This window comes from Botrytis cinerea, chromosome 3 (assembly GCF_000143535.2).
Source record: "Botrytis cinerea B05.10 chromosome 3, complete sequence".
Classification (NCBI taxonomy): Eukaryota; Fungi; Ascomycota; class Leotiomycetes; order Helotiales; family Sclerotiniaceae; genus Botrytis; species Botrytis cinerea.
In genome coordinates, this window is record NC_037312.1 from 2,498,810 (window position 1) to 2,524,143 (window position 25,334).

A 25,334-nucleotide genomic window follows, 5' to 3' on the forward strand; every position below is an offset into this window, starting at 1 on the left:
TGCATATTTTCGTATTTTCGGTGTAGACCAAGTACACTTGCCTGTTTGGGAGCTTTTGAGGTTGCCAGGTAGGCGTCGAAAGTCTATTAGAGTGTTGGAATGAGGTGCATGCTGATCGATCGAACTTAATTCATTGAATAAGGCTGAGGACCGGTAGGGCTGCTACATCTCAATATGGTTTGGATTTTCGAATGACGGCTCGGTATCTGAATGTTCGAACCGACACGATAATAGCCTTGACATTGGATGAACACCATACACACCACGACCATATTAGACGTTTGGGCAGTGCCGCATCATTTGACACTCCATCCATCAAGAAGGCCAACACTTGTCTTGCACACTCCCAATCCATATGTTTCATTTGCGGTCGACGTGCCATTCAATCGATTCGGAAGAATGCATCTAGATGTGAGCGGCCAATTCTTGACGGGGGTTTCGCAATCGGAGCTGTCTGTCGGAGAGACTAATCTGGTGATCCGTCTGAGCCGTATAAGAATTCACCAACTAACGGATAACTAGCTACTTTGATAATATACCCAGCACTCGTTATCCAATTCATATCCACAGATGAATATCAATAGCAAGGATTACCTGCTAAGAACGAGTAGCGTTGAGTGTGAAACTCGACTACTTCTTAACTTCTCGACTTGTCTCTCTCTTTCCTTCTCTCCTTCTCTACACACTTCTTCTCTCCATCTCACCGCGGTGCTGAGAAAACCCGCAACGAAATAAAAACTGCCAGGGGTCATCGACAGTCTGTATCTTTTCTACCATCAGTCTAGATGTTTGGAACATGACATGATTAGTGAAATCTTCGGTGTTGCCACACTTTTCTTTACTGTCCCTTTTGTGCCTCGCTGCCTGACCCATTGACGCTTTCCTCGTCTATCTGCTCGTTGCTATAAGCGACCAGGAAAGCTTCTGATACTGATAAACTCGCCACTGTTGTCTACGGCAGGTAAAGCAGCTATCCGTACAAAGATACTTTATAACCCGTTTGTCCAAAGTGCGCCTTCACATTCGATCTCCACAACCACATCTAAAAGTAGAACGACCATGTCCGACTCAGAAAATGACGAAGAGTTAAAGAAAGCTATTGCTCTCTCTTTGGGAGAAACTCTATCGCCGGTTCCAATCCATGAGAAGAATGTTGTCGATCTCACCACAAGTACAGCAGCCATGTCTGACTCAGAATATGATGAAGACTTGAAGAAAGCTATTGCTCTCTCAAAGAGTCCAACCATTCTCGACCCCGAAAGTGACGAAGATTTAAAAAGAGCCATTGCTCTCTCTTCAAGAGAAGCCTTGTCGCCGGCCCCAATCAATGAAAAGGTTGTCGATCTCACTCTTTCCGATGAAGATGGCGATGACCTTGATGCGCCTGTCGCAACACATTTCAAGTTCTCACAAACTAATCCTGTTCTTAACACAAGCACTAATGCTGAGCCCAGTACCAGTTCTCAAAGTGAGTGTCAGTCTCACATCCTAAAAATGCGTATTCTATGGTTTTGATACTGACACCACTTGTAGTATCCAGTCAGCCAAACAGCACGTTATTCAATGGTATGACTCGTAAACAAATGGAGGAAGAACGCTTAGCAAGAATTGAACAAAGAAGCAAAGAGCCAAATGCCATCTCCAAGAAAAGAAAGGCTTCACTTTCGTCGCCGACAACTTCACCAAGTGATCGTCACCAACCAAAGGTCTCCCGATCAGGACCCATACCCCATCAAATGACAGTTAAAAATAGGCAGGTGGAGTCTACAACTCGAAACTCCGCCGGCAACGGACCAAATTACACACTCGATCAATCATCTAGCCTCAGAGAGCCAGATTCCGAGATTGACATTGAAGCTGCCATCATCCCAGGAAAGCTACACAGAAGTCTCAAATCACAAGGTGATATATCAGAGACCGGCATCCAATTTCCTCTCGGGGTTGTAAAAAAGACGTGGGCGCAAGGGTTCCCCCGGGAGGACGACATCAAGATTGAAGAGGTTCTTCAAAGTTCAACCCTTGAACATGCTATTTTAGGTGCTTTTCAGATAGATAGCGATTGGATTAGATCGAAGATCCAGCCTTCTACGAAAGTCATTTGGGTCTTGCAAGCAAAAACTGAAGCCGAAGTGAGTAGGATGTTCTTTATCTTGCAGATTCATACCGAAAGACAGCACCTGCTCCAGTTCTCGGTCTATTTATATCGTCTTTTTCTTCCTCTCCAGGAAGTTAGTACCAATGTGATCAAGTGGTTCACTTCTTTTTGTACCACGGACCTAGGATGGAAAGGTTACTTTTGTCTACTAAAGTAATAGAGCTTCCCAAGACATCAAAAGAGGCCGGGTTTGAATCATATAGCTGATCAAAACCACCTGACGCCCCAAGAGATTGATCTGATATATATCTGGGCTTCTTGACGCCAATCTGGAACTCGGCTGTATATTTAAGAACATCAGAGATTCAACTGCAAAGAAACAAAGAACTCGCTCGATACGGTGGAGTCATCGTATGTATTGAATCAGCTTTGAACTTGAAGCTTGGGGGTGATGTCAATTTATGAAGTTCGTGGCTTTACGAATAGCAAACGCTTTCAGATCTGTGCTGCAGTCAAGACTTTTGGAAACTGCGATCCAGTATCATGACCACCAGTGCCAGTTTCGGCTTTTGTTTCTCTACTATCGAACTTTGGGGGATGAAAATCATGTACTGCACTTCAAATGAAACTTTTCGCTGACATTCTATAGAAAATGAACTTCAAGTCATTGGCACCGGAGACTTATCGATTTTGCTTTCCTCCAATGGAAGGCAATGTCAACATCATGCACTCAAAACTTCAAATCCTGGCACATCCTACGCATTTACGACTAGTCATACCCTCGGCAAATTTGACCCCATATGATTGGGGAGAGAGTGGTGGGATTTTGGAAAATGTGAGCTCGCTACCTTTGATATCGGGATTCAACTGATACAAGATGGCCAGGTCGTGTTCTTGATCGATCTCCCAAGGTTACCCAATGGCGAGAAAGCTTCTGACGACCAGTTGACACCTTTTGCACAGGACTTACTGCACTTTCTTCATGCGATGACTCTGACACCTCGGACGATTGAGAGCCTCAAAAGGTTTGATTTCTCTAATACGAAACACTTAGCATTCGTACATTCGATGTTCGTCCTTTCCACAAACCCCCTTCAATTGATCAAATTTGACCCCATTCAGAGGAGGCTCACATTTTGGTACGAATTTACAAAGAACCGGCTATCCCGGGTTAGGTAGTTGTGTAAGGAGCCTTGGTCTGAATACAGACCATCCCTTGGAGATTGAATACGTAGTAAGCTCACAGCCCGACACCCATCCAACAATATATGAGGCTGCAATCGGAGTCGGACACTAACGTCAACAGACAGCATCCATAGGCAATCTTGATGACCGGTTCCTCCGAACAATGTATTTGGCATCACAGGGTAAGCATGCTATTTTGACACCTGCATCATTTCCGAACTTTCCCCAGACTTTAATTTATTACCTGCCTTATCACGCGGATAATAACATCCGCTGTGTGGAAGTGGGCCATTAATACGAGCACCCATTCTTGTCGCTTCTTGCCGATAAACGGGACTGAATATTGTACTAGGCGATAATGGATCCAAGGAATACAAGTGGAGAACAGAGAAGCCCGCAAGGTCCAAAATGGAGACCGTGATGGAGACACAACTTTCAGAAGAAATTGGGCGCAGGTTTCGCGTGTATTTTCCCAGGTATGTTCTTCAACCTTGCACGTCAGAATTGGTTGTTAAATACCCATTTGCAGCGAACAGACAGTCAAAGAAAGCAAGGGTGGCACAAATGTAAGAAGAATCCATCATTGTTACCAGGATCAGAGGTCCAAAGGGTCATTAACTTTACGATGTACAGGCTGCTGGCACGATTTGCTTTCGATCAAAATGGTACAATGCAAGTGCTTTTCCAAGGGAGCTCATGCGCGATTGTCAAAGTCGCAGAGAGGGATTATTGATGCACAACAAAATGTTATTTGTAAGAACCCGGAGAACTCAAAAAAGTCCAAAGCCCGTCGCATGGGTATACGTTGGAAGCGCAAATCTCTCAGAGAGTGCATGGCAAGTCTCTCGTTTTCACATAATAATTTTTCTATTTATTGTGGTGTAATGCGGTGTAATGCTAGGGCAGACAGACAGCTAACCTTAGCAAATAAAGGGGCCGTATGGTAAAGGACAGAGTAACAAAGGAGCCCAAGTTGAATTGTAGCAATTGGGAATGCGGTATTTTGTTCTCCGTCCCCCTCACCGATCTGAATGCACCGGCCGCTGTCCCCAAATCGGGCATACCGACTATGGAGGCTTTTGATGGGTCTATCCCCGTGCCCATGGTTTTCCCGGGCAATGTGTATGGATCGAAGCGCCCCTGGTATTACAGCGAATACCCTTAATTAAGCCAATCTTCCGATGCGATGATTTTCCTATTGGATCTTTCGTAAGTCCGGTATAAGGTGGTATTCACGATTGCGGATACCCTCCTAAAGCCTGCGCTGGCGTTATGGGCTGAGGGTCTTGGTTCCGACTGCGGTGTACCACGTGCGGTTGGGTATTGGCACCTCATGGATACTACTCCTTATGATAAGCACGCAGTGCAATATGCAGATCTGTGGACAGTGACATCCACAATCGCTGGGGTTCAGGGTGCTGTGAAACGTGTCTGTAGGGTACTGTCCACGATGATTTTAACACAAAGCCAGACCCCTGACTTAAAGACAATGCGGAGAAATTTTCAACCAGTATAATGCCTGATGCAACCAACGACGGAATTGAAATTGTGTCATGTTGAATCAGTGAAAATAGATGCACAGTTGCCAAGGCAGATGTGTGAAATTTCCTAAAGACAGCAGGGAAGTAGGATTTAATGATTGCTAATTGCATGGCAATGTTTAATCAGCGACTTGATGTCAGCAACATGCCGTGGTTGATGTTGTGAGTGGTGTTGTGCTACCTTTCTTTGATTTTTAAGCATAAACCAACCGAGCCACCATACTTCTAGAATTTACATGAAGCACGCTGTCCAACGGTAGATTCTGTTAAAAATAACCAATCCTAGTACACGTTTCCTACCAACAGTGCATTTAAAATTGCTCCTCAAAAAATCGATTGGGCAATCCCAAGATTGCTTTATTAATATATTAATAATGTCAACATTGCTGTGATGGCAATTTTGATGAAATTCTAGATGCACTTAATTGTGACTATTTACAATTCAGGCCTCACATGACCATGTCAATATCTGGAGCAACAATAGTGATTTTAGATGCGCGTAGAACTCTTGTGGAACCCACTCAAGTAAGCTATCGGCTCTCTTTCTCACCAGTCTCATCTACAACATTTCCAGGGCGAAACAAGGCGAACCCCCCTCTAAAACACCTGCACCTGCACCGGTATTGGATTCGTAATGCCGACATTGTCGTAATCCATGGGGCCATCATCTCGTATTGACCCCGATATGAATAAGATTCTCTTGTGATTGGCTTCTCATCACTTCCTGAAGATCGATGTCTAATTTGGTTGATGTAAGCCCAGTCGGCATTGTCTCGTTGAACTGCCTCGTGGTGGACATCATGTCCCTTGCACGGCATTTTCAGATGGGGCTTCATCATGCGCGACGAGAGGGGAAAAAAACATTCGATAATTGCACATGACCAGCAGTCTCGAGGTATCCCATTCATTGTGTTTGGAAAGGATCAGATTGTGGCAAGCTTTGCGAGAATGTGGAATTGAAAGCAACCCAAAAATGCTATTGCATGATTTTGCAATGTTCGTCCATTGTTTTACCTACACCAATGTCCATAACAAGACGGTCAGAAGAAGCAAGATGAACGAAGCGTGTTCAACAAGCATGCATCCTGTTCTGGTATAATTCGCTCTTAGGGCCTTTTCCAGTCAACCCACAGACCGCTCTCCTCATCATCTCGTGGAATCATGACCATGAGCCCACTTAAGGTCACGGACATTATGTTCAAACACCGTATTACCATGAGACAATTTGGGGGCATGGTGTGGAAAGATTGCTAAGATTGTACAGTAACTGCTCAACGCGGACACGGTATCTTTCTCCCCCAGAGCCAGCATGGCGAGATAGCAAATTGGAAGCTTTCGAAACGGCGAAACCGAAAGTTTCGTCTATAGATTCGGAGATCTTCGCGGGCATGATCGCCGACCCATGCTGCTCGTGCCACTTTTTTTCCGCCTTTGCCCACTTCGACCGTTGGGCAGCTGTGCACTCTCGGATCGAAAATCAGCAGGGTGCAGCGCTTGATAGAAGAGCGAGGAAGAACAGCGCCTGCTGCCCAGTGAAATTGGGAGGATTTATCTAATTTGACGGAAGCGGAGCTCGACAAGGGCCACTCCAAGTGAAATCAGTGAGTGAGTATCTGCAGTGACATGCCCATTTGCCCCATCACCCCCATGTAGAATGCGTGTTACACAAAACCTTGGTGGGGGCAACCAGGTCACTGTACGGTAGTTGGGGTTCAAAGTCGGTACTGAAATCTGGTGCAAAATGAATGTGGACAACCCCCCCGCTAATCTAGGATCTACCTTGAAAGGAGATGTGAGACCAATACTCGTGCGGCCACAAAGTACCTAGCATGCAACTCCGCCACTAAGAGAAGATGAGGGTTAACCTTCTTATAGTCTAGTGACTGGTGGTATGTGCATCTAGCCTCATACTTCGCAGCTAGCATTGAAATACACATTCTCCTTGTCCGCAAGATTAGGCTCGAAGTAGATCGTGGCTCCGCTAGTCAGTGGAAACTTCGGTCAATTTCCGACCTTTAGGCCGAGTTATACAGCGCCGTATAAAGTCCAATAGGACCAAGGGAAATGTGCATTAATTTGCTCGTCTGGGCGCGGGACGTTTTACACTAATTTGGGGGAGGCAGGACATATCATAGGTGGACAGTGGATATTCAAGTTAATTTGGGGGCAATAGAATCTTCAATCTTCCAAGCTTCCAAGCTTCCAATCTTCACACAATCCTTATACAATCTTCAAAGATTGAGGCAGGGGGAGGCGGGGCAAACGAGCGAGGAATTACTAGATCGATGTTCATTGTCACCAGTGACTACCCCCCCTCCCCTCTTCCCTCTCCCCCCTTTCCAATTTTATCACAAAAGTCACTCCGTATTCCGAGCAGCTTACTCCGTAGAGATTCAGCCTTGGCGTCTACTTACTTTGCTTGTAATTAGATAATTAAGGGCATAACAAACCAAATGTAAGAAATGAGCAAGTGTCGGAAAATACCCACGCAATGCAACATACATCCTACTTCGTACAGCCTGCAACACACAACATACGACGATGATTATGGCCATGGTTATGATCATGCCAAGCGGGACTCGATCGATGTTATCATGGGTGAACGGATGTACCTGATTGGCTTGATTGCCTGTGATGAACTAACTACTTAGCTGTCTTCTTTTACTCCGTTGATCGGACTGAATTGAATCGGATATCGAAGTTTGAAGTCTCAAGTTCTTCACTAATGATTCAAACGATCTCTCGGATAACCTTAAGCTCGAGGCCAATAGTCGGTCGATCTTTTAGCTCGGATTCCCTGTTCACACTACGCACACTATTGAGAGATATGATCGAATGGAGATTTGATCACAGCTTTTCTCGTTCGCTCCAGTCTCTTAGTCCATTCAATAGAGAGAAAAGCTCGAGGAAGGAAAACGGAGTAACCCAAAATCACAAATTTCCTACAGAGATGCAATCCGCCACAAAGCGTACATTCCACGTATGTTTTTTTCCTCTAGTCGGTTTTGTGTCGTGTCGATACTGACGGAGGAGATACGCCAAAGGCCTCGTGGGCTGGCGATGCATGTTATGTAATCACCGTAGCGATAGATTTTGAATTGTGAACAACATAGATTGAAATGTTGATCTTTTTGATGAAATCTCCAGGATTATGATACTGAGTTTTCGGATTATATTGGACATATCTGATCTGTTACTAAGATGATATCTGAACGGTAGATTATAATTATAACATTTTACATTCGGTGTGATATTCAGTATAATTTTCATTTCAAAGTGCAATCGAAATGGTTATAGATTTGAATAAAGGAGACATAACATATTCTAGACTCCTAAATCTATTCATATTTTGTATATAATTTATAGAATAATTATATAGATTATTCGAGTTCACAATACGCTCTGAGTAAGTCTCTTAATTATATTAATTTGATTTTTTGATTATTATTTTTTGATTAAAAAAATAATAATAATAATAACAATAAATACTCAGTTTGAATTAGATCAGATTGAATGTTTCGAGGATCGATAATCGCGATATTGACTACTATCAAATCTTCTCAAGTCGAAATTTTATTTCATCATTTCATTTCACTTGAGATTATACTTTTGATGTCAACTGTGAAAATTCCGATTCTCTAATCAGCAAATGCTAATAGAGTTTGACAATATTGGGGATCGACATTCTCCACATGAGCACCATCACGTACTTTATCACTATTACAAAATCTATCTTGGAGGGCAATTGCACAATGCTCGTTGCACGCACACGTCGGTGTAGGGTAGAGCACACATAATGAGCTGGATTGCTGGTATCTTCACGATGACAACTTCCAAGGACTCGGGCCATTCAAAAGTGGCCATTTTTTCCAAAGTGTTTCGGACCAAATCCGATTCGTCAATCCTCACGGTAAGTACGTACTCAAGCACTTTGCACTTGCACGGCTCGCGTACACTCACTACGTAGGTGGCGCTACCCGAGTTCCAAGAGCGGTAAATAGTTTAGTCTCCTAACGCCAATGGTTACTGTCATTCGATTCTTTCCAATATGGCGAACAACTAGATAACGACGATCGATCACTTTACTGCATCACATCGTCCACTACCTCGCTGCTTAAACTTTCTTGGGTCTTTCTGAATACCGATCTATGAACTCTGAGGAAATAATTTGAATCACGGTCCGGTTTTAACAACGCGGAGATATATGGTATGTTTGTGCGCAGCTGAACCCATACTGGCAAACCACACAGACGTCTCTGGAAATACCGTGAAGGCTCATCGCGAAAGGGCAGATGTCGATATAAGGAGGATGGTAAACGTGAGCTTCGTTTAGCTCTAAAGTCAAATAGATTCACCGTTAAAGTTTGTGCTCGGATGTTTTCTGGTGGTTTGTGTACTATACTGGTTCGAAGCCCACTGGAACATGAGGGATCGAGAACTCTAAAACATTCCCAAGAACGATTACACTTTGGGTGTGCGATGTATGAGGCTACGGGATTTGTGCTGGTCGGTGGGTGGCAACTGATAGAGCCACGCAGTCACTCTAACCCGATGACGAAGAGCTGTAGCAAATTTGTTCAGAGAACAGAAGTAGCGTCGCAGAGTTTGTATCCGTATAGCCTCCCATCTTTCTATTTTGATAGAGGGTCATAGAACCATCTTGTGTGCCACAGTACAACCATCACTTCGGCTGCGCCTAGAATTGCAGCCTGTGTGGTACACAATGAGGGGGAGAACCAGACGAACCAGGACTCTACACAACGGCTCGCAAGGAATTGCTCACACTCATTAGCCACTAACGATTAGGGATCGTGCACTCTGTCTCTCCAATCCGCATACGTCGTTCGCTTTCGGGTGCACAGTCGCTTTCTAGTGTTTCTCAAAGTACAGGAAGCCTAGAAGATCGTTTCGAGGATCAAAAACTAGGCCTGGTATGGTGCTGTATGCCGAAAATCGACCGGGCCACCTTCCTACAGCTGTGCTCAGGAGGTTCGAGAATGAATCTCAAGATGTAGGAGCTGCCGCAGTCTTGGATCTCGAACCGTGCAGACATAGGAGTGGAATTTCTTAATAGAGTTTCGAGAAACAAACGTCTTTCTCATACATTCTGGACATCTGTTCCATCGGAGCATCACAAGATGTTTCAACTTGCACAAAAAAATGTAATAATAGAATACACACTGCCGATAATGTTGGGAAAGTCCTCCGCTACGATGACATGACAGCCAAGAGGAGTTTTCAGCCCGTCGACGGAGAGCACCCACTACTCCCTTGCCATGAGAGACTGATCACAGCCAAACCAGTACAGACTCCAGATAAGCAGAATACCTCCGGTACCCGCCTGCAACGTGCTCCTCCGTACATTAACTTTCGGGAGGTGACCCCGTCTGCATCTTTGGCACTTCCTAATGGCAACTCAAAGGAAATACAACGTGAACTCTGCGAAATGTGAATTTCCGGGTCGCCGACTGACCTTCAAATTGAAACCAATGGAAAAGAGCCTTTTCTCTCTTAAATTATCTCGCTACCTTGTAGCATAATAACAAGTATTAAGCTTTCTTCAGACTAATGCTCCCCCGAGAAGCGGCAGCTCTCACCTCCCTGCAAAGACCATGTCACAAAGAGCTAAGCATTTTCAAGCGTGAAGTCTGTATCATTGTTATCTATGGAGTGGTTAGGATTCATGATAGAATACTAATGCTTTTACGATATCTTCTGTTGTGATGTTCCATTTGCTCAGCAGGATGTCGTATAGTGATTTCGGCTCTTGTGAATCCATGTTGCACATTCGATATAGAGCAAAAGCTAATGAGCAGCACACCTTGTCAGTTAATATTGGAAATAATTTGCTCAGCTGTATTATGTGTGAAATTAAATCTTGAGCGCCAGATTGCAGGCATAAAACTACATTCTACGGAGTTTTCCCACCTCCAAATGAACAAACCCCAGCACCTGGTTATGGGGCGGGCATGAGGGATGCAGCGCAATGCATCGCCATCAAGCTGGCATTTCGTTCTGCGCTTGTAGGGACTATATCCCAGACAAGTATTGACCCAAGCAGTCGTAGTGTCGACACGTTACGATTCACCAACTCACCCAGCCGTGCTTTATCTTCATCTATTAATGGGCGTATGCTGGGTATGATGGGTACGGTGTGGTATATACGGTGTATTTTTCAGGTTCTTCAAATTTAAAGGTTTGACGCCTGGACCACGGGTAGCCCTGAACATTGGAATAAATTGAGTCTTGAGTCTTTGACTCTCAATCTCAAAGAGTCTTCGAGTTCAGTTCCTGCATCTTAGGCGCAATACAGCTTCTCATCCCTTGCAAGTCGAGAGTTGAAGAAGATCCTAGTACCGACGATGAACCATTCAGAGAGTAGCCGGACCCCATGTAGAGTTAGATGGAGAACTAAGTGAAGTGATGCACAGGTATGATCATTGATCACTAATTAATGGGAAATACACAAGTCATACATGAGTACATAGCTACTACCTAGTTACTACTTTTCGTCAAGTCTTGGTATGTCCACTTCTCGACCTCACCTACCAGATGGATTCCCACTCGACTAATCAGTTCTAACACGACTAAGAAGACTAAGAGGACTAAGAGGACTAGCCAGACTAGCCAGACTAGCCAGACTAACACAACTTAAGTTATAACACACCTACATGCATTACAGATTGCAGATTGTAGATGATAGATTGCAGAGTGCAGCGAGCACGAATTAGTTGCGGTGGAAATCAAAAAGTCCGTTGTACACACGTTCTGATCAGTAGTTTTTTTTTCTCCTTTGAAGCGGATAGATACTTGAGTCTGAGTTCTGATTCCTAACGATTTGGGTCAAGACTTGACTCGACTCGACTGGACTGGACCGGACTGGACTGGACCGGTGAATGTAGCAAGCCAATAGCATAACATAACTCATAACTCGCTCGTAACTCGCAGCTCATAACTGGACAAACATAATAAAGTGTAAAAGTCTGGAATCGGTTGATGCTACTAGGGAGTCCGTCTACCACCACCACCCACTCCACTTTTCAAACGTTTACTCTTGACTCCTTCCCTCCTTAAGTTAAGCGTAGATATAGATAGATAAAATTCATTGCTTTTTGCTTTTGCGTTTACTATTTAAGTGATAGTAAAATGCTACTAGGTGGTTAATAAATCCTAAATCGTTGCTACATCATGTGAGTCGTGACTTAGTATACCTACCAGTACTTAGCTCGATTTCCTCCCCCGCAACTTCTCTCAAACTCTCTTTTTCTCCAATTTGCTCTTTCTATTCTGGAGATTTGGCTCATCACTTCTATCTTCTTATTACAATATTCTCCCACACGTAAATGAGAAAAAGCAAAAGCAAAGCAAAAGCAACAGCAAAAGCAAAACGCGAAAGGAACGAACGAACGAAAAGACTGTACTCTTTTTCTTCCCACGCATCCACCCAACTATCGCCAGCATCACTCTTCCATTTGCATGGAATCTTTGCTCTTCGCACCCAAGCACGCCTGACGATATCAAATCCATCATCCACTTCCACTTCCACGTCCAAATCTGCGTCCATCAGCCGTCGGACTCGAACTCGCACTCGGAACCAGCCTCGAACATCCATCCCCCGGGACGTATCGAGCGAGAGCCCAAGCTCAAAACCCCGTCGTTTGCATATATACACCCGTACCTCGTCATTTCGACCTCCAGAACATCAAATACTCTCGTAATTCCAGAGAGAGCCCCAAAAAAGATTAAAGCTTCACCACCAATTTGACATTCCCACATAATAACTTTCCATAGTTCTATTATTGAACTTTGTTTTTTTCAGCCTTATTTCCCACCGAACTTTATATTTATTAGTCGTTGTTGTCACTCAGTGGAGTGCCAGCTATCATTGGGCCTCTTCGTTTCTTCCCACTTAACATTATCTCGACTTGAAGATTCGACATTTCTCAATCCTCATTGTTCATTGTCCGGCATTCGATATTCGCTCTTGAATCTATTATTACTCGTCCCGCACGCCCGGAGAATATCCCCACGGCTACTACGTACTACATTACCTCCTTCTTCCAACAAGCCCTTTCTTGCTTAATCTACTTCCCTCTGTCAGTCAACTGTCGTTAGTACACATCACAACCTACCCACCCCATATAGTATCAATTCAGTCTGCATGATGGCATCGTTAGGTGCTTCTATGCCTATGCCTGTACCGGTTGCGGTAAACGGTACTCTTAAGCCAACCTGGTATGGCTACATCCCCGACACAAAAGCTGCAATGATCCTTCTCGAAGCTGCCTTTACGGGAAAGATTAACCATATTGCCCGTCGCCCCCATGACAAGGAGAGATCTGAGCTCATCAAGAGCGGCAACATTTTCATACACGAAGCACAGTCCTCTGGAGTAAAGCGATGGACCGATGGTACAACATGGAGTCCAAGTCGCATGGTAGGAAACTTTCTTGTCTATCGAGAGTTGAATAAGCCATTCGCACCAGGAGAGAAAAAGAGAGCCATGGCTAAAGACAAGAGACAAGGCATTCGAAAGAGTGGCAATGGTTCCACCAGTCCTGGAGGCAGCGTTTACTCTTCTATGCATGGTCCACTCAACAAAGAGATGGAACGTGAATTGGTCGGTTCGCTAGTTGATTCATACGACTTCAAGAAGGATGGCAATTGTCTCATCAAGAAGACAATCACCGTCCAAGTAGGAGAACTCACTCATCACATTGTGTCGTACTACACAATCGATGATGTCGTCTCTGGTAAACTTTCAATCCCACAAAATGCATTCCCAGACGTCAAGCCACGCAGGGACATTATCTACAGCAAAAGCTACAAGCACTCTCCTAACGACTCTAATCTCTTGAATGAAGACGACGTCCATGAAAATCACCTCGCCTATCAACACAACTCGGGACGGGCCAATTACGACTATTCGAATCGAAATGCGCCACGACTACCCGCACCATCCGCGCATGGCATGCCATATCAACCTAACAGTCTCCTCTCCAACAACAACTACACAATGGGCATGTCAGCCGCATCATACAGTCTCGCGCCATTCAACGGAAATTTCCCTGCAGTAAGCTCAGGTCCTAGCTCTTACAACCCCATTCTTTCTGGGAGCCCGAATGCTATCAGTCCTTATGCCGGAGGACTACCTGCGACAAGTTCGCATGGCTCTTCTTACGCTCAATACTCATCAGCTCCAAGCACGTATGACACACAAAGGGCTGATGCATATAACAATGTCTACAGGCAGCAGCGACATGGTTCCATCTCTAACATGAATGCAACACCGCTTGCTCACCGATCTTCGAGTTATGGCCAGCAAGGGCTTAGTTCCGGAGTATCCGAAATGGTATCGGGGATGCCTGCCATGATCCAGGGTCAGATGAGCTCGAGGAGCTCACACGACTCGGGAGCATCTGGAATGTTCCAGGGCCAAATGGCTTCGAGAAACTTCAACGAAAGTACATACGCTTCCCCAAATCTATATCAAAGAGATGCAACCACTCCTTCGCATGGCTATTCTCAAGCCCAGCGAACCATGTCGCAATCTAACCAACAATATAACACACAAGCCGGCAATCAATATCCTCAAAACATGGAAACCTCGCCGGGAAATGTCAGCACCGGGCATGCTCATTACAGTGTAGACCATCAAACCTGGCCTTCTTCAAACGGTCTTTGAAAGCTGTTCGTTCAAATTGGCAGATAACTTAATATGCCAAGTCAGAATCCCTGTTCTTTTACCATCAGAACCGAATCTCCTGTATCATCCAGCTCCTACTTTTCCTCCGACGCCATAAACTTCATCTTTACGCCACTATGCTTATTCCAATAACGGACGCGAAGCTGGAGTGTGAGCATAACTTCTTTGTATATTTTGACGATACATTCAACCTCTTTGGAGGAAATGTCTCATGATGGTTACCATTTCGCAACCTTTCTGTATCGATAGGATGCTTTTCCTTTGTTTTGGTTATTTGAAAATGGCTTATGAGACAAAGTCTCCTTTTTGGCAGTTGAGATGCCGGTTGAAATTTTTTTGTTTTGCTTTTAATCGTTTAAATACATGTATGTACGTATGTATGGGTTACGGGTGACTACCGGCGCCAGGGTATATAAGTTCGTGTGTGTGTATATGGGTTACGCATGGTCGCTGGCGCAGGCGTACGTGTACTGCAGATATTTAGCAGCAATATTCTTGGAATGATTGTCGGGGCGGATACCATTGTTATAACATTACTGAACGATGATTCCGAGAGGTGTCATTGATTCTTGGTTTTGTAGGCGTTGAAACTATCCATTTTACAACTGTACATTCAACAGTTTATAGAGGTCAATCGAGCGAGCAGCTCTTAAATAGGCTTGAATTTGTAATTAATATTGATATTCTTAAAGATCTAAGGGAAAATAGTTTGTGAAAATGGCTTTTGCTTTGCATTTGTGTGTATCAATCGATCTTTCTCTCTGTGATGCTTCACTTCACCTCTTTCATGCATGTAAACTCTTTCACATTCACTATTGTCCATCAAGATGATTTTCCATGGTTCTGAATGATGTTCCATAGATCCAAAAATGTACAAAATCATCAACAAAGCCTTCTACACTTTGAGAAATCAGAAGAAACATTCCTTCAAGCTCGTGTTCATATTTTGTAGATTTATGGTGATGAAACATTGTGATACTCACCTACCGCCAATAAACGCGCGGCGGCTATTGTTTCCCAGAAGAGTAGAATAGAACCCCACCTTCCCCGCGAACAATTCTACGTTTGATTGGAAAAGTGTATTTTCGATTCCATCCGATTTAATCCCAAGGTTCTTCCCCCCAAACACCAAACTCAAACTATATTCTTTTTGACTTTCGATAAAATAGACTTCCCGTCAAACTGTATCTATCACTGCTTGTTTTGCGGTTAAGGTTGCTTCAGGGTTGCAGGGAAAATCAGGATGCAATGAGAAGATCGGGAGTGATGGCTAAACAACAATTTTTCGTGTTGTGCAAGGGAGGGCTGGCGACGGGAATGGGGATGGGAATGAATTGTGCGCGTCCGATGCCAGGGGTTTCGATGCATACGCTTTCGAGATCGGTTTGTAGGGGGAGGGGGGGTGTGGGGTGCGGTTTAAAGGGGAGGAATGGGGGTGCGGTTTTTTCTGATATGTGAGGATTTATCGTGCGGGTGGTGGTGGGCGCGTGGGGTTGTGTGGCATGGGGGCTAATGGGTTATAGATCACGACGGGAGAGGGGGATTGTGAGGTATTCGACGGAGAGTAGGCGGGAAAAGGAAAGGTATGGACATTGCTTTCTTTTTTGGTGGGAGTTGGACGGAGAACTTTCTTGGAGAGTTAAGTGATATCACGTGATCGATGAGAAGTCGAGTGACGCTTTCAGTGATGGGAGATGCGCTGGGTGGATTGGAGAGTTCCTTGGATACACAGCGATGAGCTTTTTATTGGATCTTATCCCCTTCTTCCCTTCCCAGCTATTAAAGAGATCTAATGCAAACCCAATTACAGCAAACAACCAACGCCTCCACCCACACCCCTCAAGAAACCCCTCGAAGTCCTGAAATCCATGAAATCGCTGACCCCTCATGAAAACATTTATACTGTCCCCAATATTCTCACCTTTTCTCGTCTCATCGCTGCGCCCGTTTGCGGATACCTCGTTCTGCATGATCAACATGCGTGGGCCGTTGGACTCTTTGCTTATGCTGGGATCACGGATTTGGTAGACGGATGGATTGCGAGAAAATGGAATTTGCAAACGGTGGTGGGCACGGTTATTGATCCGATGGCGGATAAGACGCTGATGACGATTTTGACGGTTTGTTTGGCGATTAAGGGGGGGCTGCCTGGTATGTATTTCTATTTTCATTTTGCTTTCATGTCATGGTGATGTTAATCTCTCCCCCAATGTTTTGAACGTCAATCCTTTCAAGAAGGAAAGATATCGCTAAACATCACTTCCTTTATCTCAGTCTGGCTCGCAACGATAATTCTCGGTCGCGATATCGGGCTCGCCATTTCCGCCATCTATTGGCGATGGATTTCTCTCCCTCCTCCCAAGACGTTTTCCCGTTATTGGGATTTCTCGCTGCCATCAGCCGAAGTGCATCCGACAACTATTAGTAAGTATAACACGGCATTGCAGTTGGGATTAATTGGAGCCACTACGGCTTTGCCGTTGATTACTTGGGATGTTGGGATTGCTATGACAGGATTTCAGTGAGTAACTTTCTTCTTCTTCTTCTTCTTCTTCTTTGTTCTATATTGGACTCTTCTTTTCTTAGGCAAGTCACTGGGCAGGAGGGATTTGTGGACAGCGAGGTTCGGAATGCCAGATGAGGAATTGAGATGGAGGAGGCTTGTTATTGTTACTACATGAAAACGAGAGCACGACGAGTCGATACAAAATAGTATATTAATAATCACACAGATACCTAGTAGCCACAACCACCATTTGGAGCGGAATGAGCTACATCTACACCAAAGATGCCGTTAAGATTGTCGGTCAACCAGATCCTACTAAGAAGGAGAAGGAAAAGGAACAATCCGAAAAGAAGCAGTGATGGGAAAGTATGCGAAGGGGTGATGATGGGATTGCATGTAATAATAGGAATCCAGACTGTATACATATACCAGAAATATACATTAGAACTTTTGTCCCACAATGAAAGGCGTATAGATATAATCACGAAAGGTAGATATTGAAGAGAAGATGAGAAGACTTGGTAAAACAGCTAAAGTAATAAATACTATTGGATCCTGTAGAATTCGGTAGAGTAATAAGCGAACCTTCAAATCACTACAGCGACCTATTTTATATTGCCAAGACTTGATTTCAGTATTGTTCTTTTCAATCTGGCAGCTGGGTACTCGTATATCTCTACCGCACCTATCCCAATACTCACCGGAAGCCAATGAAGACTCCAAAGCTCCTTGAAAGCAAATAATCAAAGTAGATTTACGAATAACATCCACGAGGACATCGCACGAAATCGAGTAATAGTATATCCTATTTCTATTTAAACCCTAAGTATATACGTGATTTCATCCCCATCATATGCACAGAACAATCGTCGACCCTTCTCCATGATAACCCGAGAACCGAACAAGAAATACATATGAACAAGATAAAGAAAACTGGGTATGGAGCGATTGCATAGAGAGTATCAAACAACTACCGTCAATGCATAATGCAGAACTCCAACATGAATCCCCATGAACCATGTAACGAATACGTTTCCGAAGCATGTGTGCTGCCTCCCCAAGAATATTAAGAACGCGTCGTTTTCCGTACGCGCATTATTCGGCGTGAATAAGTTCCTTGGGCAAGAAAGCCCAGACAGTACCCACAATCGCCATTACAGAACTAATAGCAATTAAGCAGTAATCCAATATCAGCTCTCTCCTACTAATTTCCTTTCCAAACATCTTGACGTAGAACAAAAGAGGTAGAATAACACAAATGGTAAAGCATAAAGCCGAACCCATAAACGCCATAATACTATCGAAAGCCGGAAATACAATGGAAATGATCACAAATACAATGAGAACAATGATACGAATGGCAACTTTGATTATACCGCGAGTGTAGCCTGGGAGTCCGGTAAGGGCCTGTGATTCGGGCATGGCGCGGGAGTCAAGCCCACAGAGCAATTCGATTGTAGACACAATGGGGCGGGCGTTCAGGGGAACTTTGGTTAACGGAATTATGGCAATGAATATGCATATCATAAGAGACAAGCTGCGAGGGTAGCTTGAGTTTCCAATAATGTTGGCTGTAACTTCGTCCAAAACGTTATCTACAGACATATTAGTGACTTTCTGACATTGAAGCTGCTTCCGAGCGAGGGGTAGATTTTTTCTAAGTGTAAGAAGGGTAGACTCCAAAACTCAAAATTCAAGGAGAAAGGGAGCGGAAATTTTGAAATGCGGGGCTTACCTCCAAACATCAATATACCAGCTAGAGCAGTTGTAGCATCAAGAACATACTATGAATGGTTTAGCACAATGTAGGCGAGACTGGAGATTAATCGAAACTTACCGTGAAACTGAATGTGTATTTGACTGCCTTGTCGAACTTATATGGGTGTCTCATATCACGATAGATATTGGGGAAAACCGAATGTCCTCCCCAGGGCGACATCATGAGGCCGAACGAAAGTGGGAGCGTGAGCCACTAGATAGGAGTAGTATTAGTAAAGAGTATAGTAATAGAGATCATGTCATGTCAATCTTGGTCTCAGAAATATCAGATTAAGAGATGATTCTTTGATTTGAATTTGAACACCGCGGCTTGAATGCATCGTTTTAGATAAGAAGTGTGCGAGGATACAATGGAACTGATAGCCAGATTTTTTCTGGTGATGACATGAAATGACGAAAGATATTGAGCCTAGTGACATCTAGAAGACTTACATTGGCTGGGAAAATATATTGAGTTGCCGGTTCCAATAGAGAACCAGGAGTTTGTGGTGTTACGAACCCATCAATGAGAATTATTAGCACAACTATCATGGTTAGCCAATATGTTGGAATCAGGGAATAATTTTACATACTGGAGAAACATGAGACGATTCCAAGAATGCTGGTAAAACTCAATAAGCGTAGAGGGACAAAATTGAGTGGTATCAAAAGAAGACCGCATAGAATCTTCCATTCATTGACTCCGACAGATGGAATCAGCGAATTCAGGGAATCAGCGAAAAGGACAATCAGGGCAACACATGCCGCAAGAAGCTCCATAGTGAAAAGAATACTAGTCGCTATATTTGCCTTGCGACCATAGGTTGCATAGGCAACGTCTGCGAAGCTCAAAAGGCTCTGATCTCTATCCATACACTTAGCCAATAATTTCGCAGTGTACGACGTTACAAGCGCCGATAGAAAGAGTAATATCATCCCACATAGCAATCCCGAGTACTTCAAACCCATAGGAAGACTGAGTAATCCAACTCCAATGAGAACATTGGTGGAGTTAAGGATCGTCTGTGGAAGCGTGGACTGTCCCTCAACCACAAGCACGATCTTTCCATCTTCTTCGACCTCCTTAACAATCAGCGGCATATGTTCCCCGTCAGCAACATTTGCGCCGGTGGCTTGTTGCTGTCGCCAAAGCTGACCAGCATGAATCATTGATGACTCGTTTAAGCTTGAACGTAATGTGCCGTAAGAGGTTCCATAACTTCCTGCTAAAGGAGTTGATAGATGCGGGGCAATAGCAAAGATGGATTGGCTGCCTCTTACACTCCCTTGCACGCTTGAACGATCGCCTCCAAGGACTCTTTCTCCTTCGGGCTTCATGTGGCTGGCAACCCGGGAGAGGTTGCTCTCTGTCTCATCGCCGATTGCAGATTCATCATCACCTACACCATCCGAATTTGATCTCCGTAGCTGTTCTCTGATCAAGGAAGATCGAGGTATTCTTCCATAGTCCGCCTGTAACCCACCATATTCTAGATCTGGATCGTCACCCTCTCCGCTGCCGTCTCCAGCAAGTATGAACGACGGGCGGCGCGGAGTAATCTCGTGGAAGGCAGTCGCTCGTGTTAGACTTCGCGCGAAGTTCTCGATACTATTTACACCGCCTGCATGGGCAATGGAGTTAAATCGCATGGCAATCGAAGACCTTTGGAACAAAAATTAGCCATGATACACGCGAAGAAAGAGAAGAACGAAATACCTTCGTCTTCTCAGACCTTCCATTCGATCATCCTGATCCCCAGGGGCTAGATAATCAGATTCTGCAGATGGAGAGAAATTGCCCGAGTCAAATCGAACACTTCGGTTGCTACTAATAGAGCCTCTGGGAGATCCTGATGTGCCATGCTCGTACTCATAGAAGGATGTTGGATTTCGATTGGGAGGAGGCGCCATGATGAGGAGGCAATAGATTCTTCGTTATTGCGATATCATCAAATGCCACTGCTAGAACTTGAGTATGGTAAAATTCTAAAATCTTCTAATCCTGAGTCAACCCGAGGAGAAAAGAACCACTTCGTAACCGTCTGATATTTCTTGAGAATGGACACACGAGCAAATTAATATGGCAGGATCAAGAACTGAGTGTAATTGGGTGGTGTGGGTTGTATATTAAGATCTATCTAGACTGATATTTTGTGGTTTTAGTCCGCCTTTTTAAAAATCAAGCCAGCTTCTCCAGCCAAAGATAACGCTTATCGCACTTCAAGTCGATGTCATGCGAGATTCAATTTTATGCACAACACAAATTTTTTATATCATCCCTTGTATTTTCGTGCAACCATTACTTTTATTTCTTCCTCTCTTTCTCCTCCTTCTATGACTCTCATTCGTTAAGTTCTTTCAAGCAGATTTTTTCGAGATTTGCCAACTTACCATTGAGGCTTCAATGTTTGAGTTTGCCCTCCGAGTTTGCTCTTCATGATCGAGCAGTGTAACATTTTAGAGTGGAAACTTGGAAATGCAGCGGCGCAGGTAGATGCATGGATTAGATGCCCCACCTGCCCGTCAGGTCCTTTGTGGTTCTCGGCCAATATGATATCTGCCATTCTTATCCATCCCTTACATGGTACTTTTGTGTAAAAACTCAAAAGTCCCCCCCCCCACCTTCGAATGCCTCAACTAATTCTCCCGAATCTCCCCATACCATTCATGATTTTGACTGTTTCGCATTACGAACCAGTACCTTTTCATCAACTGATTGGGCGATCTTTCATCTTGTCTATTTATTCACCAGGAGAGGCCGAAAGTTCCTCAAGGGTGCTGACCCACTGTGTAAAATTTGTAGTCCGAGCCCGTCTGCATCTTGCGCCTATCGCTCCATGCATTACACAACCCCTCAGTGTTCGGAGGCAAGCTGGACATTCCGGTCGATATCGAAATCTGTGCAGCTTGTGATAACATTCTTTTTGAATAGTCGTTCGTGGTAGACAGCTGCAACCGGTACATCAACGTACAATGTACAATAGATCGCCTGCCCTCTCCCCCTCCATAGCGATCAATTCTTGAGGACAATTGAGAAGTTGTTGCGGCTACCTCCCGCTCGAATCTCTTCCTTCTTCCAATGTCGTGGTTTCATCGTTGGCGACTGTAAACGCCAGAGATAATATACTAGCTTATTCGAAAGCTTCTTCTTCACCATAACGAATCCTAAGCTCTCCATGATTGCCTCCAGCCTCGCTTCATCCATATAACGCGAGTTGTTCACACAAGGCGATGGCAATACCAAGAACAACGCGGGAAACCATTCGCTAAAGCCATCACCAGCCGGACAGATTGTTTCCAAGAATTTGCGAGTTCGGAGTAACATATTACCTCTGCCTACGCCATCCGGAACGTAGTTCAAGACTAGAGAAAGACTGATGATGTTAAATTTCTCAGTTTCGTCCTTCGGTAGCGGTCGTTCCATGAAATCCTGTTGTGTAATTCCCTCCGATTGACTATTTAGATCAATTCTCTCAACATGAAAGGTATGACTTCTCGAACAAGCATTTGTAGTGCTCAAAGCTCCAACTTCTAACATGCGAACAGGTGACTTCTTTTCAACGAGGCCCTTAAGATCTTTACATAGAGGCGCTAGCCAATCCATCAAGATTTTGCTACTATCTCCACCTCTATCGCTGCCCTGCCCGATTAGACTTGCACGTTGATAGCTTTCCAATCCCCCTTGTGAAGCAATCTCACGTGTTAGTGCCGCTGCCTTAACCTCATCACCGTCTGCTAACGCCTTGGCCTTTTGCTTTTCCAACGTATGATGCTTACGGATAATTGTTCGAGTAGCTTTGCTTGAAATACGTTGAGCTGGTTTCTTGATCGTGGGTGGTCGACCTTGTGAGAGTGACTTAAGTTTTGTTTTCTTGTTGATACCCATGGTGAAAGATTTGAGAACTTCAAATCAATGCCGAAATCAGCACGAATCTTCACGAGCGAAGAAAAACACGGAAGATATTCACGAGTATGAAAGAAACGAAGTTAGTCAATTAATAACGGAAGATTAAACCCAACTAGTACATAAAGTATTTACTTCGAAAAATTATATGGAAAATGCATCCCTAGTCAATTCTTCGGTATCCGGCAAAACATTTTCTCCGGTTAGCGAAAATTTCGCCCACGATGTGTGAATTCAACTTTTTCTCTCCAGATATTTTCTCGAAGCAATCCATCAACTCGACAACTCAATTCCAATACTAATCCCTCAGGAAGTATATTCGTCGAAATGGCTCCAGTAGCAAAGAAAGGTACAGTCTCCTTTCTCTCAAATTCGCATTGATCGCATTTCTTAAACGCAATATCGTCCTCGGAAAATATTGCGACCGCTTTGAGATTACGAAATATGAAAATATTTCCAGATACAACGGGAAGGAATGCGAAAGATGCGCACCAGCAGTAGCAGATATTGCGAGTTCTTCAAGAGCGCTTGCTGATGCGTAAGTTTTAATAGGTGCCGCCGCCAAGGGTGGTAACAAGAAGGCCAATGCCGCTGCTAAGGCTACCTTGAAGGGTGTAAGTTCTTCCTGACCATTGTTGGGATTAATATTTGATACTGATGATTCTATCAGGTTCACTCCCACAAGGTCCGCAAGGTCCGTCTCTCGACCACCTTCCGCAGACCCAAGACCCTCCAACTCTCCCGTGCACCAAAGTACCCACGTACTTCCATCGTTTCCCAACCCCGTCTCGATGAGCACAAGGTTATCATCCACCCATTGAACACCGAGAGCGCCATGAAGAAGATCGAGGAGAACAACACCCTTGTCTTCATTGTCGACATCAAGGCAAACAAGGCTCAAATCAAGGAGGCCTTGAAGAAGCTTTACGACATTGACACCGTCAAGATCAACACCCTCATCAGGTAAATTCAAGTCAAAGTACTCGGTTGTGTGCAATTACTAACATATCGACCACAGACCTGATGGATCCAAGAAGGCCTTCGCCCGCCTTACCGCTGATGTTGATGCTCTTGACATTGCTGCCACCAAGCTCGCCATTGTCTAAATTATCAAAACTGGGAGTGGAATTAGGAATCTGGATTTGAGGGAAATAAAAAGTTTTATGGTTGGGAGTAACAACCAGCTTTTTCTACGATTGGTCGATACCCACATCCATTTAGCGTAATGAGATGATTTTCAAAATGTGTATACCAATGCAGTATTATCCTGTCAATGACAATTTCTGATACACTTGAACTTGAACATGCTTTCTTAGTGAAGGCTCTTGATGATCTACATCTGTTACGTTACTGGTACTACATTCATGTTTTTTAATGAATCGCGTACCTGGGAATGAGCTTGACTTGCGAATGCATAGAAGATTCTTGTGAAACCCTGAAGTTCCATCTGCAAAAGGGACATCACTTATGACAAATTGAACTCGTACTTCCAAATTTACGAGCATCTAGAAGTGATTGTCAAATCGTATGTTGGACTAACATCCTCTCACAAAATGGTTGTGTATCCATCGACTTTGCCACTTTCTACCCTCCACACATCAAAACAGCCAAGCATCATTCATCGACTTCCTCCACGACCAGATCAAGATCAAGATCTTGTAAAAAAGGATATCATGTTACTCATTGATCCCATATCACATAGCATATCCGCCTAGAATTCTATTCATACAAAAGACACCACTCATGCATGCCTCATTTAATCCACATACCCCGTGTACCACTGCACCCCCCTCCCTCAACTTGTGATACTATAAACAAGTAGAGGAGAATATACATATCTATCCCAACACCGACTTTTCCCCTCACCCCATCCCATCCCATCCCATCACCCTCGTAATCATACATCCCCTCCCCTCCTCCTCCCCAAACTCAACACCCCATGCAACATCCAACCTAAGCCCCCCCATTCGTCCTCATCGTATTCAAATGCGTAATCACCGCCATACTACTATCCAAAAATCTCTCTACGCAATTCATCGTGCAGCTCTCCTCACTCTTATCCAGCTTGCCGCTGCGGATACTGCCCGTTACGCACTTCTTCCAGCACACGTCGGTCAGGGAGTGAACGGCTACAATGGGGGAGAGAGTTCGTTAGCTTGTTGTTCAATATTTTTTGGAGGGAGCTCTCGCTCTAGTCGTGTCTTCGATTACTTCTCCCTCTTGCGTGAAGGGGAGGGGGGGGGGGGGGGGAAGAGGGGTATCACAATTCCCGATTCCCCCCAGAAATCTCCCCCAAACAACCGCCCTCAAAGACAAACCCCAAGAGAAAACGAAACGAAAAAGGAAGTTAGAAATTCCTCAAAGAAAAAAAGAAAAAGAAAAAACATACACTGTTGAATCCTAGCCTTCTGAGTCTCATTGACAATAAACTGTTGCAATTCCTGCTTGTCTCTATCCGACAACTTGGAGAGATCCGGTGTTTGTTGAAGAGATGAGGAATCCATTTTTCTTTTGCGTATCGAGAAGTTCGCAGTTGTGTATTGAGATTTGATTGGGATGGGGGAAAGGTTTCTATGTGTGCGACTGAGAAATTGGTGGTTTGAAATTCAATGATTTTGTGCTGGAGCTTGAGAGAGCTT

The 25,334-nt window shown here is 44.3% G+C and overlaps 7 protein-coding genes across 8 annotated transcripts; 4 read left to right on the plus strand and 3 right to left on the minus strand.

Annotated features, from left to right (window-relative positions):
- The first annotated feature begins 19 nt into the window (after positions 1-19).
- On the plus strand, positions 20-4,807 carry BCIN_03g07410 (hypothetical protein). 2 transcript variants are annotated; one of them, XM_024692150.1, is made up of 11 exons: positions 20-474; positions 523-1,474; positions 1,534-2,129; positions 2,745-2,930; positions 2,981-3,165; positions 3,218-3,329; positions 3,402-3,462; positions 3,633-3,756; positions 3,810-3,846; positions 3,914-4,116; positions 4,214-4,807. In XM_024692150.1, exons 2-11 carry the CDS (start codon positions 1,060-1,062, stop codon positions 4,443-4,445), a joined length of 2,151 nt encoding a protein of 716 aa, XP_024547923.1. In that variant the 5' UTR covers positions 20-474; positions 523-1,059; the 3' UTR covers positions 4,446-4,807. The 2 variants fall into 2 exon arrangements, with proteins under 2 accessions (XP_024547923.1, XP_024547924.1); XM_024692149.1 differs by having other exon boundaries at positions 523-1,468.
- Positions 4,808-11,941: 7,134 nt separating this feature from the next.
- Bcreg1 lies at positions 11,942-15,242 on the plus strand. Its single transcript, XM_024692151.1, has one exon. The coding sequence runs from the start codon at positions 12,983-12,985 to the stop codon at positions 14,504-14,506; it is 1,524 nt and encodes a 507-aa protein (XP_024547925.1). The 5' UTR covers positions 11,942-12,982; the 3' UTR covers positions 14,507-15,242.
- Positions 15,243-15,598: 356 nt separating this feature from the next.
- Bccrd1 lies at positions 15,599-17,520 on the plus strand. The gene is made up of 5 exons (XM_024692152.1): positions 15,599-15,981; positions 16,051-16,110; positions 16,338-16,678; positions 16,802-17,048; positions 17,260-17,520. The coding sequence occupies exons 1-5, from the start codon at positions 15,776-15,778 to the stop codon at positions 17,390-17,392; spliced, it is 987 nt and encodes a 328-aa protein (XP_024547926.1). The 5' UTR covers positions 15,599-15,775; the 3' UTR covers positions 17,393-17,520.
- A 306-nt stretch (positions 17,521-17,826) lies between these two features.
- Bcavt1 lies at positions 17,827-20,888 on the minus strand. Its single transcript, XM_001549802.2, has 6 exons — positions 20,509-20,888; positions 19,385-20,454; positions 19,245-19,336; positions 18,871-19,005; positions 18,769-18,817; positions 17,827-18,628 (listed from the first exon to the last, which is right to left on the minus strand). Exons 1-6 carry the CDS (start codon positions 20,700-20,702, stop codon positions 18,129-18,131), a joined length of 2,040 nt encoding a protein of 679 aa, XP_001549852.1. The 5' UTR covers positions 20,703-20,888; the 3' UTR covers positions 17,827-18,128.
- Positions 20,889-21,420: 532 nt separating this feature from the next.
- Bcbmt2 lies at positions 21,421-22,916 on the minus strand. The gene has a single exon (XM_001549800.2). It carries the CDS (start codon positions 22,675-22,677, stop codon positions 21,805-21,807), a length of 873 nt encoding a protein of 290 aa, XP_001549850.1. The 5' UTR covers positions 22,678-22,916; the 3' UTR covers positions 21,421-21,804.
- Positions 22,917-22,957: 41 nt separating this feature from the next.
- Bcrpl25 lies at positions 22,958-24,000 on the plus strand. Its single transcript, XM_001549799.2, has 4 exons — positions 22,958-23,044; positions 23,248-23,309; positions 23,366-23,658; positions 23,714-24,000. Exons 1-4 carry the CDS (start codon positions 23,023-23,025, stop codon positions 23,799-23,801), a joined length of 465 nt encoding a protein of 154 aa, XP_001549849.1. The 5' UTR covers positions 22,958-23,022; the 3' UTR covers positions 23,802-24,000.
- A 369-nt stretch (positions 24,001-24,369) lies between these two features.
- On the minus strand, positions 24,370-25,322 carry Bctim8. The gene is made up of 2 exons (XM_024692153.1): positions 25,085-25,322; positions 24,370-24,824 (listed from the first exon to the last, which is right to left on the minus strand). Exons 1-2 carry the CDS (start codon positions 25,197-25,199, stop codon positions 24,649-24,651), a joined length of 291 nt encoding a protein of 96 aa, XP_024547927.1. The 5' UTR covers positions 25,200-25,322; the 3' UTR covers positions 24,370-24,648.
- Positions 25,323-25,334: the final 12 nt, after the last annotated feature.